Source organism: Phocoena phocoena, chromosome 6 (genome assembly GCF_963924675.1).
Source record: "Phocoena phocoena chromosome 6, mPhoPho1.1, whole genome shotgun sequence".
In the NCBI taxonomy this organism is placed as follows: domain Eukaryota; kingdom Metazoa; phylum Chordata; class Mammalia; order Artiodactyla; family Phocoenidae; genus Phocoena; species Phocoena phocoena.
Window position 1 is genome coordinate 33,382,963 of NC_089224.1, and position 19,326 is coordinate 33,402,288.

General features: G+C 40.2%; 1 protein-coding gene across 2 annotated transcripts in view; it reads left to right on the forward strand.

The window, feature by feature from the left end:
- The first annotated feature begins 9,269 nt into the window (after positions 1 to 9,269).
- The window catches only part of GKAP1 (G kinase anchoring protein 1), an 81,489-nt gene continuing 71,432 nt past the window's right edge, over positions 9,270 to 19,326 (forward strand). Inside the window, exons 1-3 of one of the 2 annotated variants that reach the window (XM_065879353.1) lie at positions 9,270 to 9,580; positions 10,028 to 10,161; positions 18,210 to 18,462. In XM_065879353.1, coding sequence (XP_065735425.1) covers positions 18,253 to 18,462 — 210 coding nt within the window. In that variant the 5' untranslated portion in view covers positions 9,270 to 9,580; positions 10,028 to 10,161; positions 18,210 to 18,252. Of the gene's footprint in view, positions 9,581 to 10,027; positions 10,162 to 18,209; positions 18,463 to 19,326 lie in introns of those variants that run through there. The other variant, XM_065879354.1, reaches the window with a different exon arrangement.

Sequence of the window (19,326 nt, forward strand, 5' to 3'; positions counted from 1 at the left end):
CAACTAATTTTTGTATATTGATCACAATTTGTGATGGATAGTAAATTTGGGTTAGAAACACACCACACCATGAATCAAGGAACTTAGGTAATGTTTACCCATACAAACTGACTGAATGAGCAGAAATCCACCTTTTTTTTTAATTGGCCACGCTGCATGGCTTGCAGGATCTTAGTTCCCTAACCAGAGATTGAACCTGTGCCCCCCTGCAGTGGGAGCTCGGAGTTCTAACCACTGGACTGCTAAAGAATTCCCAGAAATCCAACTTTTTTTTGTTGATGATGATCATAACTTTTTAGCTGATTATTTTAAGATTATTCCTTCAAAATTATTTGTTTTTCTTGTTGCTAGGTGAAGGATGGTAAGAGCATAGAGCACCACTAGGTAATTTGGCTTTTGTAGTCTATAGTCTCAGGTCTTTCACATGTATTTTTCCTATTTAAGTAAAACACAAATGGAACAATCCTCAGCACCCTGTCTCTCTGTATCACGAGGATACTTTCTGCATATTCCTCAATGCTATATATTTTAAAGATTAATGGTGATGCAGAGAAAGCTAATTTATTCAACCAATTTCTATGTGCTAGTTGTTATGCTAAAAAAAAAACATAGTTTAATAAATCACAGACCCATCCACCAAGAAGCACACAGTCTGTTGAATAAAGACAGGCAGTAACATTTTGACCATTTGAACGCATACAAGGAGCCTGGCACTCTAGTGACATACAAGTGAGTAAAAGGCCAGGTTTCTGTTTTAATGGGACTCACAATATAAAGGAGAATATAATGGCTCTGGTAAAAATATAGAGGGCACTATGGGAGTATGGAGGAAGGGCTTTTAACGTTCAAGGGTAAGGGAAGGCTTCCCTAAGAAGGTGCCCCTTGTGTCTTAATGGATAAGTTGGGTTTTAGAAGGTATAAGAATAAGAGGAATAGCATTTTAGATCAGGAAACCCCATTGCAAAGGCTAAGAAAGGGGAGACAACACCATATACTCAGGGAACAGCAAGCAGTTTAGTAATGGTCCTAGTACATTGGGGACTCCAAATAACAATCTGCTGAGTGACTGAATTAGTGCTGGGTGTAAGGGATGGCTGCAGTTGAGGATAGGAAGGTAGCTTAGATCACAAAAGGACCACACTAAAGAATCGAAAGGCTATGGAAAGCCTGCTGCATTTATTCTGTACAATTTACACAGCAATTGGACTGGTTTACTTTTGCTGCCCGAAATCCTTTCTCTTTAGACATAGTACAGATGATGTACAAAATACCAGAAGAGAATTTAAAACCCATTAAGTAGAACTAATTATTTACAAATAATTTATAGGTGATATCTGTGTCTATATCTATGCATAACATCGATTTTAATCACTCCAAGGCTCCTGAGGAAAATCCTTTTTTTTTTTTTTTTTTGGGTCTAGTGTGAGAGGGTATTTTAAAAATTAATTATTTTTGAAAGTACAAAATAGCCTTTCATAAAACAATTCCATATTCATGTAGGTCATTTTTCAAATCCAAGTTAGTGACGTTTGACTTCATATAAATAGTACACTGTAAATAACACCATAGTAAGGGCAAGGGAAGGAGGTAGCTGAGTCAAAATACTAGCAAAGCCATATTGACATTTCTATTTTGTAGTGGGCAGTGTGAAGGTAGAATGAAAAAGTTTAGCTTATTTGATTCATCCAATTCTCTTGAAAAAGATATTTTAAAATTAATTATTAATCAGGAATAGTTTTACTTACAATCTTAATATTACTGCGGGATGATTAATGATCAGTCTATTAAATTGACTGAATTAAAAACAATAATACTGGGCTTCCCTGGTGGCGCAGTGGTTAAGAATCTGCCTGCCAATGCAGGGGACACGGGTTTGAGCCCTGGTCTGAGAAGATCCCACATGCTGCGGAGCAACTGGGGCCCGAGAGCCACAACTACTGAGCCTGCGCGTGTGGAGCCTGTGCTCCGCAACAGGAGAGGCTGCAACAGTAAGAGGCCCACGCACCGCGATGAAGAGTGGCCCCCGCTCGCTGCAACTAGAGAAAGCCCTCACACAGAAACGAAGACCCAATGCAGCCAAATAAATAAATAAAATTTATAAAAAACACACAAAAAACAAGAAAACAATAATACTACAACATTTCCCTCTTCTCACTTGGCATTAATTTTTTCTTGTCATTTTTTTCAAAGTGACAGCATATATGGTTTGAGTCAAATAATTACAAAGCTCGTAACAATAAACAGAAGGCCCTGCTCCATTGGTCGTCACTCTGATGCCTGCTTCTCAAGGGAAAACTGCTGTTCTACTATTTAACTCCACGTTTCTAAAGAGCACATTTCTTTTTTCTTTTTTTTAATTAATAATAATCTTTTATTTATTTATTTATATTTATTTTTGGCTGTATTGGGTCTTTGTTTCTGTGTGAGGGCTTTCTCTAGTTGTGGCAAATGGGGGCCACTCTTCATTGCGGTGCGTGGGCCTCTTCACTATCGCAGTCTCTCTTGTTGCGGAGCACAGGCTCCAGACGCCCAGGCTCAGTAATTGTGGCTCACGGGCCTAGTTGCTCCGTGGCATGTGGGATCTTCCCAGACCAGGGCTCGAACCCGTGTCCCCTGCATTAGCAGGCAGATTCTCAACTATTGTGCCACCAGGGAAGCCCTAAAGAGCACATTTCTATTGCCATGGCTTAGTTATTCCGTTTTAGCCATTTTATGCCATTTACTAATTTCCCAATATGCTTATATCCCATTGTTCAGTGTTTATATATTTTAATCTCTATTTTATATATTGTCCACAGCATCCCATGTTATATCAGTCAGGAGAGGTTAATTATGTTGCATTAACAAATTACCACAAAAACCTCAGTGGCCTACAACAATAAAGGGTTATTCCTCATTTACACAGCATGTTGGCGGCAGGCCAGCTGCAGTTTGTTCTGCGGTGTCTGCATTCAGGACTCAGATGGCCAGAGGCAGCCTCTGACAAACGCCCACCTTGTGGCAGGCCCAGAGACACGGCTCTAAAGCTTCTGCCTGTGCCTCTATTTCCCTGGCCACCGTAATTCACCCTGCCGGGTCTGACATCAATGGGGCAGGGAAGTATAATTCTCCGCCAGGAAGGTAACATCAAGTATTAAACAATCATATAGTCCACCACAATTATTTTGTTTTCCCTGGAATTTATAGCCCCCTCTTCCTTGGGTTGCTTAGTTTTCTCTATGCCCTATCACCATTTCATCTCTATATGTTCCACCAGAGCTGTGAAATTTCCCTCATAAGGTTCAAACACAGTAGGTAATCGATCAGTTCTGTGGCTTTTATAGTTGTTGTTTTGTTTTTTCCTTGGAGACATCCCTTCTGGAGCCCTCCACCCTCCTGTGTCAGAGTAGACTTTTGCTCTCCAGGCCTGCTACACAGTCGTCATCCTGGAACTTCCCTTCAACTTTATCTCAGGAATTCTCCCTATTTTCTCTTTTGTTGGAGCTCCTGTTTACCAGGTAGGTCCTATGTGTTTCTGTTTCTTGGTTTACACCCTTATTTTGATGAGGCATCTCCCTCTAGTAGATTCCTGAGCATATGTGAGTTAAAATTTTTTACTTTGACATCTTTTTCTGCTCCCTCCATTGTCTCTGTTTCTTTTCTTTTTTTCTTTTTCTTTTTTTTTTTTTGCCGTACGCGGGCCTCTCACTGCTGTGGTCTCTGCCGTTGCGGAGCACAGGCTCCGGACACGCAGGCCCAGCGGCCATGGCTCAAGGGCCTAGGTGCTCTGCGGCATGTGGGATCTTCCCCCACGGGACCACGAACCCGTGTCCCCTGCATCGGCAGGTGGACTCTCAACCACTGCGCCACCAGGGAAGTCCCTCCTTTCTTTTTCTCTTCTTCTTTCTTTCCTTCCTTCCTTCTTTCCCTCCCTCTCTCTCTGACTTTTTCTTTTTTTCTTTCTTTACCCTGTTTGTTCATTTCAGGCTCTTTCATGTAAGGAGGTTTCTTCAAATATCTGGAGATCCTGGACTATTCACTATTGACTAACAGTGGATGAGAGCTTCTGTTGGTAGGAACAGGACTTGTCTACTGTTGGGCTTCATTGTAAAGAGACAGGTGACAAGCCACATTCTGCATTACAGAAACCCCAATTGTCAATATTTGTAGGCCTTTACTCTTGGACCAGCTGGTTTTCCACCCAGAGGAAGCTTCTAGTTCCCTGACATGATCCCAGCATTCTAGAATCTGAATTCGGGAATGAAGCTGGGGTGGGGGGGATATGTCTCATAACTCAACATGCATAATAACTTCATTTAATTCTGCTTTTCTATGGAGTGAGTCATCCCTGTCCTTAGCTCTGCCTGGGGTCCAGAGGAGCTCTGTGTCAAACTCTCCAGAAAGTAAACTTCCTGTCTGCTGAGTTAAGGCAGGAGGGAATGGGTTAGGGACTGGGGGAAGGAAAGATCCCACTGTTCATCATAAAGTCTTCATAATAAATTCTCATTCTCAGTCCCACTCTACTTCTGCTTTCAGAGGTGCGGCAGCTCTAGCTTCAGACCCTTTCCAGGGTCTGGGATGTGAAAAGATTGACTCTGGCTGGGTCAACCTCCTCCCAGAAGCTTAGATATTAAATTTCTTAGTTTGGGTAAGTTATTATCACTCATCCATCTCCTTCCATGTTCCTAAGTTTGTTGACATCCTTCTTCAGCAGGGATCTTTTTTCCTGTTTGCATTGTCTTTATGGTTTTATACCTTTTTTATCCCTTCACTCTCATTTTAATGAGGTATCTGGAGTGAGTAGGGAAAAACATGTGATCAATGCACCGTGTTTAACCAGAAGTCTCCTTACCATTAACACGAATAGATGTAACGAACATGTTTGCTAAGTGGGAAAAGTCCAACTATAGTTATAGGCAATTCCATAAGAATTAGATATAGATTAGTACAATAATATACCTAAATTTTATTGAGTGCTTATATGTGCTAAAAAGTCTTTTAAATGCTTATATGTATTATATATATTAATATTTTATCCTCACAATAATCCCGTGAGATGGATGCTGTGATTCAACACCTAGCAGTCTGACTCCAGACCACCTATGCTATATAATGGGGTGCTTCATGTTTTAAACTACAGGTAATCTTGTTATTTTCAACTTGTCAGGCCTCTAATCAATCCCTATTTATTGTTAGCTTAAGCTATAGCTGAGGTTTTTCACATAGAATTTTAACAGTTACAGCACATTATTTGATGTGGCAAGGCTAGCATCACTTTTGATGTGTCTATTTGAAGATACATGTTGGAGGTAGAAGGAGTAGTTTATGACAAATTTTAAAGCATAGTCATTTAAACTGGGAACCCTGGCATGTGTTTGTTTTATAATACAGACAGATGGGCATTTCCTCTTAAAGAAAGCAGTCACCATCTGTAATCTGAGAGGTCAAAGAGAAGCAATTAGAAATCTCACATTAGTAACAAAGCTTTAAAGTGCCTGAAACATGCAAGAGTTTAACATCTTAAATCACTGATGGCCTTGAACACCTTAATTCAGAGCATTCAGCCCCTCATTCTTTGAAGATTTTAGGACCAGGCTCATTATCACTCTCTTCAAAGCTACTCACTACTCCAACACCACTGTCACGTCTGCAGATAATTCTTTGCAATATATAGATATAGATATAGACACAGATATCTTTCAAATCCTTACTGCCTCTCAGTTCCTTGACCATCTCTCTTGGAACGATCTTTGTCCTCTGCCATCGCATCTATCTATGGTCATTCCTTACACCTTGACATTACTGACATTACTTCTAATTTTAATTTCAAGCCTACTACTCTCCAACCCCTCTCTTCTCTTTCCAGGTCATTCTCTACGGTACCTAAACTCCAACAATTCTTCAACCTGATCAGAAACACCATTCCATTCACCCTCCCATCTTTTCACAGTTCCCCACCCCTCTCAAAGCCTTATTTCTTACCACATCTGAAATTATAATGCCTCCTTTGCATCTACCCTCAACTACCCTTTGCCAATCTCTCCCCATCCTACTTGCCCAGCCAAATCTCAGTCCTGGGTAATCCAAAACTGCCTACTCAGTGCTTGCGCATCTCATGAGCAACTAAATCTGTCTGGAGAAAAATGCACAACCGTACTGACTGGTCTCACTATAAATTCATGGCCACTCACTCAGGTGGGCGTTATTAGTGCCTGGAAACCTTACCATGTTTCCCTCATCAATTCCCTCTCCCACACTGACAGACTAGTATTTCATCTCTCTTCTTCTCTCTCTCCCCTGCTAACTCCCCCCTCATTACTTTCAGTTAATAACTACATGAGCCACAGTAGGCTAAACTGTTATAACAAACAAAAATGTTATGGCTCCCACTCAATAGAAATTTATACCTTGCTCACAAAATAATCCAGAGTGGGTGTTCCAGGTCAATGGGCAGCTCTCCTTCAACCCTGCACATTCTTTCTTGTGGTTCTGCCAACTCCAGGGACTTGTAGTCATCTGCATAATCCAGCTGGCAGGAAGGAAAAATGCATGAAGGAGGCACACTAGCCTGGCAGTGGCCGACATCATCTCTGCTCACATTCCAGTAGCAATAACTTCACATTTGACCATACCCAACTGAAAGAAAGGCTGAGAAAAATAGTCTCTGTGGTCAGGAAGAAAGAGAGAATACATTGTGATGGACAATTAGCAGTCTCCCAAAATGATCTTGTTTCTTATTTCACTGAGAAGATAGAAGCAACTAGAAAAGAACTTCTACTTTGTCCCACTATGAAATCCACAAGCCTACTTTAATATGTCCCATATATGTGGGGACTGGAGGGATTATATTTCTAGGCTGTCCCCAATCACAAAGGGGCAGTTTCCAAGCTTTCAGTTAGAACAACATGGTCATAATGACCACACCACCTAATCACAAAGTTCAAACATACCTTCTTTCCTTGCACTTTTTGACCTCTGTGGTTTTGGATATTGTGATCAACTCTCCTTCCTGCCCCTGTCTTTGTGAAACTCCAATGTATCTTGCTTTGGTGATTCTGTGTTTCTCTGGTTCTCCTCCCACTTCCTCCTCTCTTTCTTTGCTGGCTTCTCTATCTAGGTTAGATCCCTTCTTTTTTTTTTTTTTTTTTTTTTTTTTATGCGTTACGCGGGCCTCTCACTGTTGTGGCCTCTCCCGTTGCGGAGGACAGGCTCCGGACGCGCAGGCTCAGCAGCCATGGCTCACGGGCCCAGCCGCTCCGCGGCATGTGGGATCTTCCCAGACCGGGGCACGAACCCGCGTCCCCTGCATCGGCAGGCGGACTCTCAACCACTGCGCCACCAGGGAAGCCCCAGATACCTTCTTTATTTGTTGGCTTTTCTCATCTAGGTCTGAGCTTCTTAAACTTTAATGTGATACAAATCACTTGGGGGTCTTGTTAAACTGAAGACCTGATTCAGCAGGTCTGGGGTGGAGAGGGCTGAGATTCCACCTTTCCAACAAACCCCCTGGTGATGCTGGGCCAGTGTGGCTGGGCCACTGACCATGCTTTGAGTAGCAAGGTTCTAAAGAAGATGTTCTCCAAGATTCTGCCCTTTGTTTTCTTTTTTTTCTCTCACAGTGATATCACTGCTAGGCTGATAACTTCCCAATCTATTTTCTAGTTCAACCCTCTTACCCTTACTTCAAAACCTTTACATCTAACTTCTCAGTGTCCACCTCTATCTGGCTGTCTCAACAATCCTTCAAACCCTTAAAATGTCCAAGTGTAAATTGATCTCTCAAGAAGTTCCTATTCCTATCTCTAATTGTCTTTTTTCTATCTTCTATAATTATCTCCAAACTCAAAACCTCCATTACCTTTTATTTTTCTCTTCCTCCTTCATGTATGTTCTCAAGCAATCCCCTCTTACTGGAAAACCAATTAATCAAATGCCAAATTCTGTAGATTCTGCTTCCATATCATCTTTTAGCCAAGCTCTTTTAAATTCCTCCTGCCTTACCTTTAGTTCAGATTTATCATTACCTTTTACCTGGCCTATCGCAAGTCTATCTGACCATTTTCCCACCTCTCATTTCTGTATCCATTCACAGAGAGATCAAAGAAAAGCAAGGTTTTTAAACCCCCAAACTTTTAAACCACAAAAACTAAGTAATGATTTGAATACAAATTCTTCCACTTGGCATCCCAGGCCCCATTCTCCTCTGTCTGCCACTTCTCAACATGCCCTAGAGCCTTACCATTTGCTTTTCCTGAACACAACTTCCATTGATTCACCTTCATATATGTTCTCATGCTGCCTCTTCTTGCTGTAACACCATCCCCATCTCTTTCAAGGTCAATCCCAAATGCCTTCTCCTCCTTACTCCCTTTCTTTCCTGATTCCCCAGACAGGTCTGAGCAGTTCCCTGATATTCTGCAGTACTCTGTATTTTTCACATGGCATCTGTCATGGTTTGTCTTTTAACTGTTTTATCCTTGTTTTATTTCTTATTTTGAAGGCAAGGAAAACAGCTTTAACTCCCCTCTGTAACCCTGCAGCGTCTTACCTATGGGGGCGTCTACTATTAGTTGAAACAAAGTGATTTAGGAAGATAATGTGACACAACGGTAAGCAGCACAGAATTTGAAGTCAGGACAGCTGTGTTCCGGCTCTGCCGTTTATTAGATGTGAGGCTTTGGGTAAGTCACTTAACTTGGCTTGCAAAATGAGAATCCTACTACCTGATGGAGCACGAAGGGAGGTAACGTGAAAGTGCTGTAACTCTACAGAGAACTGAGCAATGTTCATTATTTTCCTTACAGAGAACTGATGCAGTCTTTCTATTCAAATCTTGTTTGCAGGACCAACCCTACTTCACTAACTGGAGGTCGAGCCCGGAGGGGCTGGGAATTCGGGCCCCCACGTTCCACTGGCCCTTTTCCACTGCAGGGCTCTCTAACTGCTCTCCGCGATTCAGGTGAAGCGGCCGAACTGCGGGGAAATAGCCTGGAGTCCTATTCTCTCGGGAGGCCTCCGTCCTTCCACCTATCCCGGGTAAGCCCTTCTCTTCCCGGTAACCCCGAAGACCGCGGCGCCGCCGCCTACGTGAGACGTTTGGACCCTGCCCGGCCCCCGTAGCTCCCCTTCTCCAGCAGGTGGGTCTGGTTCTTTCCCCCAACTCCGGGCGCTCACGTCACCCGCGAACCCCTACCCACGCGACAGCGCAGCAACCAACCTAGAAAATAAACAAACCCCCGCGCGCGGCGGCGGGCGCGTCAGGCCCCTCCCCCGCTCCGCCCCGCGGCTCTCACGCCGCCCCCTCCGCCGGGACTTCCCTCCCGCCCTCGGCTCGCGGCCGCGTTTTCCCCGCCCCTCACCGCAGCCCGCAGCCACGCTCCCCGCCGCGGTCCGCCCGGCCCGGCGCCCCGGGGCCCGTTAGTGCTCCGCGCCCGCTCGCGGGGCCGCCGTGCGATCCCCGCCCGGAGCGAGCCCGTCCCTGCCCCACGACACTTGACCCAGCGCAGTCCCAACGCCCAGTGCGGCCGCCCCAGGAGCCGCGGAGCAGCGGCGGCGGGGGGAGGAGGGAGAGGAGGGCCGTGCCGGCGGCTGGGGAGGCCCGGTGAGTACGCGGAGGGCGGGCCGCCTCGCTGGGGACCGCTCCGGGGCCCCTGAGGCGGTGGTGGCGGCTCGGCCGCGCTGCTCCGTGCGCCCCAGTCTCGGCAGTTGGGGACTCGGCCTGAGGCGATGGGCCCCGCTGTCCGGAGCCGCTGGGCAGAGTGCGCGGGAGGGCCGCTCCTTGGGAAGGGCCGCGGCCCCGACGCTCGGCTCTGGTCTCGGGGGCGGCGGAGAGAGACCCGCGCCGACCTCAGGCCCAGGCGCCCGGGCGGTGCCTGCGGCTCCCGAGACCCCGCGGGGGCCGGGGCCGGGGTCGACCGCGGTCGCTGGGCCGTCGAGTGACAGGTGCCGCCGCCCCCTCCCCGCCGCGGGCATCGCGCTCCCGCCCGGGGAGCCAGGCGCTCGGAAATTTCTGGAGCTTCGACCTGACTCGCTGTTTTCTCCCTTTCAGGTTTTGAAGCCGCTTCTCTGCCCGAGTTAGGTCTCGCCCAGCTCTGTTTCCTTCTCTATGTACTTTGCACGAATAAGTTTTGGAGCATTGGTTAACAGCCTGTGGGTGAAATTTGGCTTTCATTCGTGAATGAGGTATAGTGAATTACTTCTTGAGTAAAATGCTTCTCCTCCTCTCCGCTGTTGAAGAGTAAAAGGGAGAAGGGTTTTGAATTTTGTTTGTTTTTTGTAGTTATTGTTTGGAACAAGCAGTCTTTCAGAATTTTTGTCATCTCTAGCACTTAGGGTGCTTGGTAGATATTGAACAGTGATAAAAAATGACTTATTAAATTGTCTTTTCTCTCCGCCTTGTTTTAGATTTTTCATTCTTACTTTAGCTAGATTCTACAATTGAGTAGGTGCTATGGCTTTCATTAGAAGCACTAATGAAAGATCGTCTTTCCTCTACTGAAAAGCCAGTGAAATTTTCTCTGCACTGTTCAGTACTATTTCTTTACGTAGTAAACGTGCTTGTGATTGTAACCTGAATCATCAGTTTAATAAATTTGACTTGCAGCCATAAGAATATTGAACTTTGTGGCAATTAAAAATTTTTTAAATCTTTAATCTGTGGAAACGTAGATTTTTTTTTCTCAACAGGTTCATAACACTTAAGTTCTCGTCAGTCAAATCCTAATTAATGGAAGATATTGTCATAAATGTTTACAACAAACTTATCTATAAGATAATCAGGTGGCTTCACTCTTTAAGAGTGAAGAACCCAGAAGTTGACCAAGAGATCACTGGGGCAAATGAAAATACATGTGCTTTATTTATGGGCGAATCCCTTAGGTCCTCAGCCGGTACCTGCTTGTACTTTTTGCCTAGGTTTTTCAACCCACAGAAATTAGGTGATGCAGATTGGAGAGGGGAGGCAGTATTTAACTATGAAGAAAAAAAATGGAATTTAGGGCATACCCATTAAGTTTATATGGTTTGTTTGCATTAACTTTGTTGCGAGCAAAGTTTTGGTATGCTCTTGGCACTTACTGGTTGTGAACCTTACTTTATAAGAAGCCAAAGTGAAAGATATTGTGTAGTTGTGTTATTTGAGGAACAGAACGTGAAATAATACGATAAAAAAATTTCCCCAGGTATTAAGTCATTCATACTCAATGCCATTTCATTTTATGGTTTTTGTTTTTTTTTAATCTAAGCTACATTTCAGTGAGACCACACTAGTTGGTATCTACATGGTATTCACTTCTTTTTTCATCAGGCTTACTGGTCGATAGTGTTAATAGAAGATGACTATCATTACATTTTATAAAAGGGATATATTTGGTCTTGATTGAGGAGCTTATACATATACCAGTTTTGAAGTGCCCTAATTGTGGTTCCCTGGACCTGAGGTATGGCTACTCCTACCATCTTTCTTGACCTTAGAGAGATCATAGTCTAAAGGGATTACATCATAGTGGCACTGGTCCTCAGAACCTTAGTAGAGGAGCCCAAGAGGATCAGCTGTTTATAAATCCTTCTGCTTGCAGTTTAGGCTATTCATTTTAAAAAGTAGTTTACTTAAGCTCCTCATGTATCCTAGTTCTTTTTAATCAATACTTTGAAACCAGTTGTGTTTCCTAAACAAATATGTTTCCTAAACAAAATTAGTTGTGGTGATAATCAGTTAGTAGAATGGCCCTTACAATGAAGCAACTTTGAACTGCTAATAATCACTGTTAACTCACATTTGCATTCTGGGAATTGAGGATTATCTCTAGCGCACTTTGCATTTTCTTTAGCTCCATTCTATTTTAGAGCATGTCTTTGAATGCATAGATAGCTGTGTAGTGTACTTGGGGAATGTAAATATTTTTTTAAAAAACAAATTCAATAAATGTATCTTCTGTGTGCCAGGTCCTGTGGTTTTGTTAGGGGTGGAAAGAAGAAGCTCTTGCCTTTCAGGATGTTGAAATCAGGATTATAAGGGGCTAGGCACAACAGTAAACAGATAATTTTAATTAAATCTATTCAGTAATAAAAGTAAATATAAACTACAGAAATATTACAAAGGAGGGAATGATTAAACAGGCAGGTCAGAGAAAGCGTTATAGAGATCCTAGCATCTGAGCAGGATTTTAAGGAACAAATACAAGTTGTAAGTGGAAGAGATGGAGGGCATTTTAGGCAAAAGGCACAGCAAAAAGATTTGAGCAAGTAAAACTAAATGTGTGGTCAGGAAACTTTTAGTTTGTTTTGCTGGAGTACAAAATCTGAGGAAGGACAGTTGCTATAGAAAGCCCTAACATATGCTCTAATATTTAATAAGTAATTGGCTTTTCTAGTATTGAGTATATATAAAGTGGAGACTTCACTATAATTTGATTTTGCTGCGATTTTAAGTATAGAGGAATTAATAGTTTTTACTAATGGATTCATTAAGGAATTATAGAATGTTGCACTTATATGTGATGAGCTGCCTGCATATTTGTAAACTTATTTGTTTCTTGTGCATTTGACCTGAAACATTTGTTTTCAAATTATCTTTCAAATTTTCTTTTGTCTTCCTTCAACTACTTAAATTAGCCTTTAAATTATTTTTTAAAAGGAGACTCAGGATTTCCTTGGTGGTCCAGTGGTTAAGACTCTGCAGGTTTGATCCCTGGTTGGGGAACTAAGATCCCATATGCTGCGGGGTGTGGCCAATAAATAAATAAATAAATAAATAAATAAAATAAAAGGAGACTCAAAGGGAAGAGGGAGAAACATAGAAAATAATCATTAAATTTCTGGACTAAAAACCTAATTTGTGTAGTATTTTAGTAATTTGTAACTATTTAACATAGAGCACTAGCCACTGCATTCATAGACTGACGAATGTAGGTAGCTTAATGGATGTCCACTGTATTTTTGTTTTGTGTACCTTAATTATGTCCTTGTTATTTAAGTGTATGTTTATAAATGAGCATTTATATATACTCAAGTATCTGGATTTTAAAGACCATGTGATGGATAAAGAAAGGGAAAATAACAGGGGGAGGGAGAAGAACTCTGAATCTATTTATCCAAGTGTCTCTTAGATATGACCATAGGTGGAGATGCAGAAGTTTAGGACACAAGACCTCTAACCCTAGCCTCACAAGAATACTAACCCTAGCCTTTCCCTGAAATAGTATCTTTAAAAGTCTCATGTTTTTGTGGTGTGCTTATTTATCTCTTTTTCTCTTCAAGGTTTTAAAGCAGTTTCAAATGAATTCCTGGATTGTATAACATGATTATCTTTTTGCAAATTCTGAAAAATTTGTTAATGAAGGCAATGTTCTCTTAAAAACATGCACCGTAATCAGTCTTTGACAATTGCTTTGTGTCATTTATCTTCTCAGTCACTAACATAAAAGGACCTGAGCATGTCATTGTTAATTCTGACCTGTAGTTGCCCTTTTTAAGTTTTGACACAGGGCAGAAAAATCAATATTGCTTTGATTACATTATGTTTTTATTTTTTGAATTTGGGTATAGATGACCATTTTTCCTTTTCACGATGAGAGTTTTTTGTTATAGAAGGAATATGGTCGTTACAGAATATTTGGGGAAATAGTGAAAACTATAGAAAGGAAAAGGAGTAGTCCCATGCATTTCCTCCTTTTGGTATGTAAATAAATAATACACATATTTACAAATTGGGGATTATTTTTATATTTTTATTCCCTTCTTTCATTTAAAATTTACATTTCCCCCCTCTTCCACCTCTGAAGTACTGGTTATTGTATGGTATATAGATTTTTGACATAGTATACAGATTTCTCTCATGGCTAATGAGGTAGTTGATGTGTTGGCTGTTTATCACTTTTTTTTTTTTTAAGTACAGCTTGAGTACAGATGATGAGCCCTTCCAGTTGTCCCATCTCCTTACTCCCTCAGCTGCTGAGTAGAGCTATTTTTGGCCTTTAATATTTACTATTATGTAGAGTATAGTGCAGGTGGCTACCACTCTCCTATTCTTCTACGTGTACCCCTTACCGAACAAGGGATCATTGGAGGTGAGCATTTCCCCTTTCCATTTACCGTTTCATTAGTTAGAGAAAGTATTTTAACACATGGGTTGCTAAGATGTAGCATAGGTAGCTGCCTCAGAAAAATAATTATTTTGAGTGTTTATCACTGATTCTTTTCTCAGTTAACAGTATTTGTTCTAATGCTTTCTTTTCACTTTGTCTTTCTTTTATTCTTTTCATTCATTCAGGAAATATTTATTGCTTGTTGTGTGTGTCCACTGTATAAGACATAGTCTCTACTGTGATTCTTGGGTTTCAGATAGATTGGTGTTTTCCTTATGCATTGTTAGGTATAATCTTTAGGTCTCTGACTCTTCAGTGGCTGACTGCTCAACCACAAATTCTCAATGCCTAAAAACTTTTTTCTTTTCATTTCAAAGAAAAAAATTTTCTGTGAGCTTTGGAGAGATATTTAGAACACCTGTGAACATTTCACTCATGCAGAACAATCCAAATATGAAATTCACAGTTTTGATATCAGTCCTGAAATGGAGAGGAAATGTATTTGTGTAAGCTATCAGCGATGATAAGGTTAGATTATATTGCAATAGCAACCCGAAAACCTCAGCAGCTTAAAGCAGCAAAGTTGCTTTCTTGCTCAAGCTACATATCCATTACAGGTTAGTAAGGAGATTTTGTTCATTGTAGTTTTAGACTCCATCAGACTTGACTGTAGGAGGCTTCATCTCAGCATACACTTCCACAATAACAGAAGCAGAGAAAAGAGAACACGGTGAACCATGTTCTGGCTTTTAAAGCTTTTTAAAGCTTATATTTCACTGGTAGTCACATGGCCAGCCTGCATTCAACATGAGAGTGATACGCAATTCTCTTTCAGGGAGGGGCGGTGAATATTTGTGAACAGCTATCATATGCAATTTATAGTTGTGACAGTTAAAATTAAATACAGTAGTTGTAGAACAACTGTGTAGGATTAGTGTACCTAAAGTGGTCAAAGCTACTAAAACTTACAGGATTTTAACATGGCATGTTGAAGTTGAAGCAGAATTAATATTTTCCATAATATTTTTGAGTCTGGAATTTCCTTTTCATTTTGTAATATTTTCTTCCTTATAGTAACTTACAAAGCCTTAATTCTCATGTCTGTGGGAAAGATTTAAGCCTAAAATACGTCATAATTTTAATGGTGTGATGTCATCTCTGTATGTTGTGGTATTTTATCTTAATCTGTATGCTTCTGAACATAGGAGCAATAGGTATTAATGTAGTATTGTAATAAAAATACTTTGATTTCATAACTATTAGATGACATCTTCAAATCTCAGTTCTTCTTTTGATTTTTTTCATTGTTTAACAAAAAATTGAAAGATTTCCAAATAATTTTCTAGATTCTTAGGTTAAGATGGAAGATTGAACGCATGCTTCTCATTTTTGTTTCCTCCTGAAAACATGCAAACTGTAGTGTGTGGTTAGCTTTCAAAATGGACCTCACCTCTTAGTATTCACACTTTTACACAGTCCCTTCCCACAATGAGTAGGGTGGACCTGTGTAAACAGTAGGATATTGTGGAAATAACAGTAGCTAGTTCAGATATGAGCACTGTGGCTCAAGACAGACATGATAAAGCTATAAAGAAAAACAAAGTAATAAGTAACAAATCAGGATAATAATTATCTCTGGACAGAGTGGGAGTTGGGGGGCTGCTATTGGGGAGAGGCATGGGGTGGGTTAACATTTTGTTAATCTTAGTGCTAGGTACTTGGAGTGTTCTTTTTTTTAAAAAAACTTAATAGTTTATTCAGTTATGTACTCAATACATTTCAAAATAAAAATAAACAAGTTTCTCAGTTTCACAACTTATTAAGAGAATCTGTTTCTTTTGAATTGAGAGAGTACTTAGTCTTCTAGTAGTTACAAGGCTTCTTACTTAGAAATTGCAGAGTAAGGTTCAGCAAATCTAGTTTCAGGTCCTGACTTTGCCAGTAACTTGCAGAATGACCTAACCAGTCTAAGTACCAGTTGCCTCATCTGTAAAAAAGGATTTGGGTTAGATATTACTAGAGGACCTTTTTTGTAAAAAGTTTTTTTTAATTGGTGTATAGTTGATTTACAATGTTGTGTTAGTTTCTGGTGTACAGCAAAGTGATTCAGTTTTTTATATATATATATTTTACTAGAGGACCTTTGCGATCCTGTCTTAAGTTTAAAAGGCTCTTAAAAAGCTGAAAGGTACCAACAGGGGATTAATTTCCAAAATATACAAACAGCTCATATAGCTTAACATAAAAAAAAACCCAATCAAAAAATAGGCAGAAGGCCTAAATAGACATTTCTTCAAAGAAGACATACAGATGGCCAACAGGCTCATGAAAGATGCTCAGTATTGCTAACTATCAGGGAAATGCAAATCTAAACTACAGTGAGGTATCACCTCACACCACTCAGAATGGCCATCATTAAAAAGTACAAATGATAAATGCTGGGGAGGCTGTGGAGAAAAGGGAACCCTCCTGCACTGTTGGTGGGAATGTAAATTGGAGCAGCCGCTATGGAGAACAGTATGGAGGCTCCTGAAAAAACTAAAAATAGAGTTGCCATATGATTCAGCAATCCCACTCCTAGGCATATATCTGGAGAAAACTCTAATTCAAAAAGATACATGCAACCCAATGTTCATATCAGTGCTATTTACAATAACCAAAACACGGAAGCAACCTAAATATCGACAGATGAATGGTTAAAGAAGATGTATATACATACAATGGAATATTACTCAGCCATAAAAAGAATGAAATAATGCCATTTGCAGCAACATGGATGGACCTACATATGATCATATTAAGTGAAGTAAATCAGAGAAACTCAAATATCATATGATATCACATATGTGGAATCTAAAAAAATGATACAAATAAACTTATTTACAAAACAAATAGATTCACAGACATAGAAAACAAACTTACACTTACCAAGGGGGGATAGTGGGGAGAGATAAATTAGGTGTTTGGGATTAACATATACACACTACTATATATAAAATAGGTAAACAACAAGCACCTGCTGTATAGCAGAGGGAACTATAATCACTGTCTTGTAATAACCTATGATGGAAAAGAATCTGAAAAAGAATATATATGTGTGTGTGTGTGTGTATATATATATATATAAAAATAACTGAATCACTTTGCTGTACACTTGAAACTAACACAACATTGTAAATTAACTATACTTCAATAAAAGAAAAAAAGCTAAGAGAGGTAGGAGGCACTGAGACTAGTGAACTAAAAGATAATGGTGGAAGGTGATTTTGAAAAGTTTCCTTTGGTTGAGAGAATTTAAGTTCTCTATTTTGCTGTCACTTCTCTAGAATCAAACTTAAGGCAGAATTTGTACACGGTAAGAATGTTCTTTGTTTCCTACTCCTTTTTTCCTGTCTTGGAAGTTGGGGGTAAGCATGTAGTTGGACCAGTGGTCTCTGTGTGTGGTGAAAAAGGATATTCTTACTCTTCCATTGTAAACCATATTGATTTAGGATGTTCTCCATAAAGACGTATATATTAATCAGATTTAGGATATTCTTCATATATATGTATATATTAGGATATTCCCCATAAATATGTAAATATACAGCAGTGTATTTAAAAGAAAGAGGAAAGGGCTTCCCTGATGGCGCAGTGGTTGAGAGTCCACCTGCCGATGCAGGGGGCACGGGTTGGGGCACGGGTTCGTGCACCGGTCCGGGAAGATCCCACATGCCACGGAGTGGCTAGGCCCGTGAGCCATGGCCGCTGAGCCTGCGCGTCCGGAGCCTGTGCTCTGCAACGGGAGAGGCCACGACAGTGAGAGGACTGCGTACCACAAAAAAAAAAAAAAGAGAAAGATGAAAATCATTAAGTTTTGGAAACTGTATATGGAAAATCAATACATTGTATTGGTGGTATTCTTGTAATAATTGTGAAATCTCAGTATATCATTTTTCTTTTTTATATTATACAATCTTACGTTATTTACTTAAGTTTAAAAAGTATGTTTCTGCCAGTAGAACTGTGTGTACGAATCCGACTGTTACTAAATTCAGTGTCAGGAGAAGTGTATGTGTGTGTGTGTGTATATATATATATTTGTTCTAAAATCTGAAACAAATTTTACTGTGTTTATTCATCTTCCTCCTTTCTCCCTTCCCACAGGAATTATTCTTGACAGAAGTATTTTAAAAGAAAAATCCTTACAATGGCCTCAGCAGTACTTAGTTCTGTTCCCACTACTGCTTCTCGTTTTGCCTTGTTGCAAGTGGATAGTGGCAGTGGTTCTGATTCTGAGCCTGGAAAAGGCAAAGGTCGGAATACTGGAAAGTCTCAAACAAATAAATCAACTACAAATGAGAAAAAAAGAGAGAAAAGAAGAAAAAAGAAGGAACAGCAACAGAGTGAAGCAAATGAGGTAGCAATTATAATTATTCATGTCTGCTTTTCCAGTAGGTTGTATGCATCATGAGGGTAGATACTATCTTGTTGACCTATGTATCCACAGTTCCTGGTCCATAGGTACTTGGTAAATATGACTTGAGTGAATGGATATAAATTTGTGTGTATTTGAAGTCAGATGTAATGAACATATTTTAAATTGCCTTTTTTTTTTGGTCTACGGAAGCTTATGTGCTCATTCCAAAAAGTTACTGAAAAACAAAGTCTTAAAAGGAAACAAAGGTCACTTGTAAATATAACTAGAGGTATAAGAAATTAATATTTTGGTATGTGTTTTCTGTATACATATATAAGTTTACTTGAATATATAGATACATTCATATATACATTCATATTTTACTTAAATGAAAATGAGACTATATAATAGACTTTCATAACTGGCTTTTTAAAAATTAGCATGAGCAGTTTTCCATGAGTAAATAAAGATCTACATTATTTTATCCACATTATTTAAAATTATGTGGCTTTGTCATAGTTTACTTAATCAGATTGTTGTGATAAACATTTAGGTTGTTTCCTTTTTTTTTTTTTTTTACTGTTATAGACAATAATCCTATGACTAGACAATAAGCCTATGACTAGCCTTGAACATACATTTTTATGCATTTGATGGTCATCTGTTTCTTAAGGGTAGTAAACAGGCCCTTCTCCCCTAGACATGCCTAGCATGAGTTACGTGACCAACATTTAATGCGCCCATTTATTTTTAAAAGAAACGTTGAAAAACACCTTTAGTCTGTGTCTGTCTGTCTTTTAACAGAAGAAGCAGTTAGGTATTAAGGACTTTTCTCAATATCACTTAATGAGAGAAGTAGTAAAA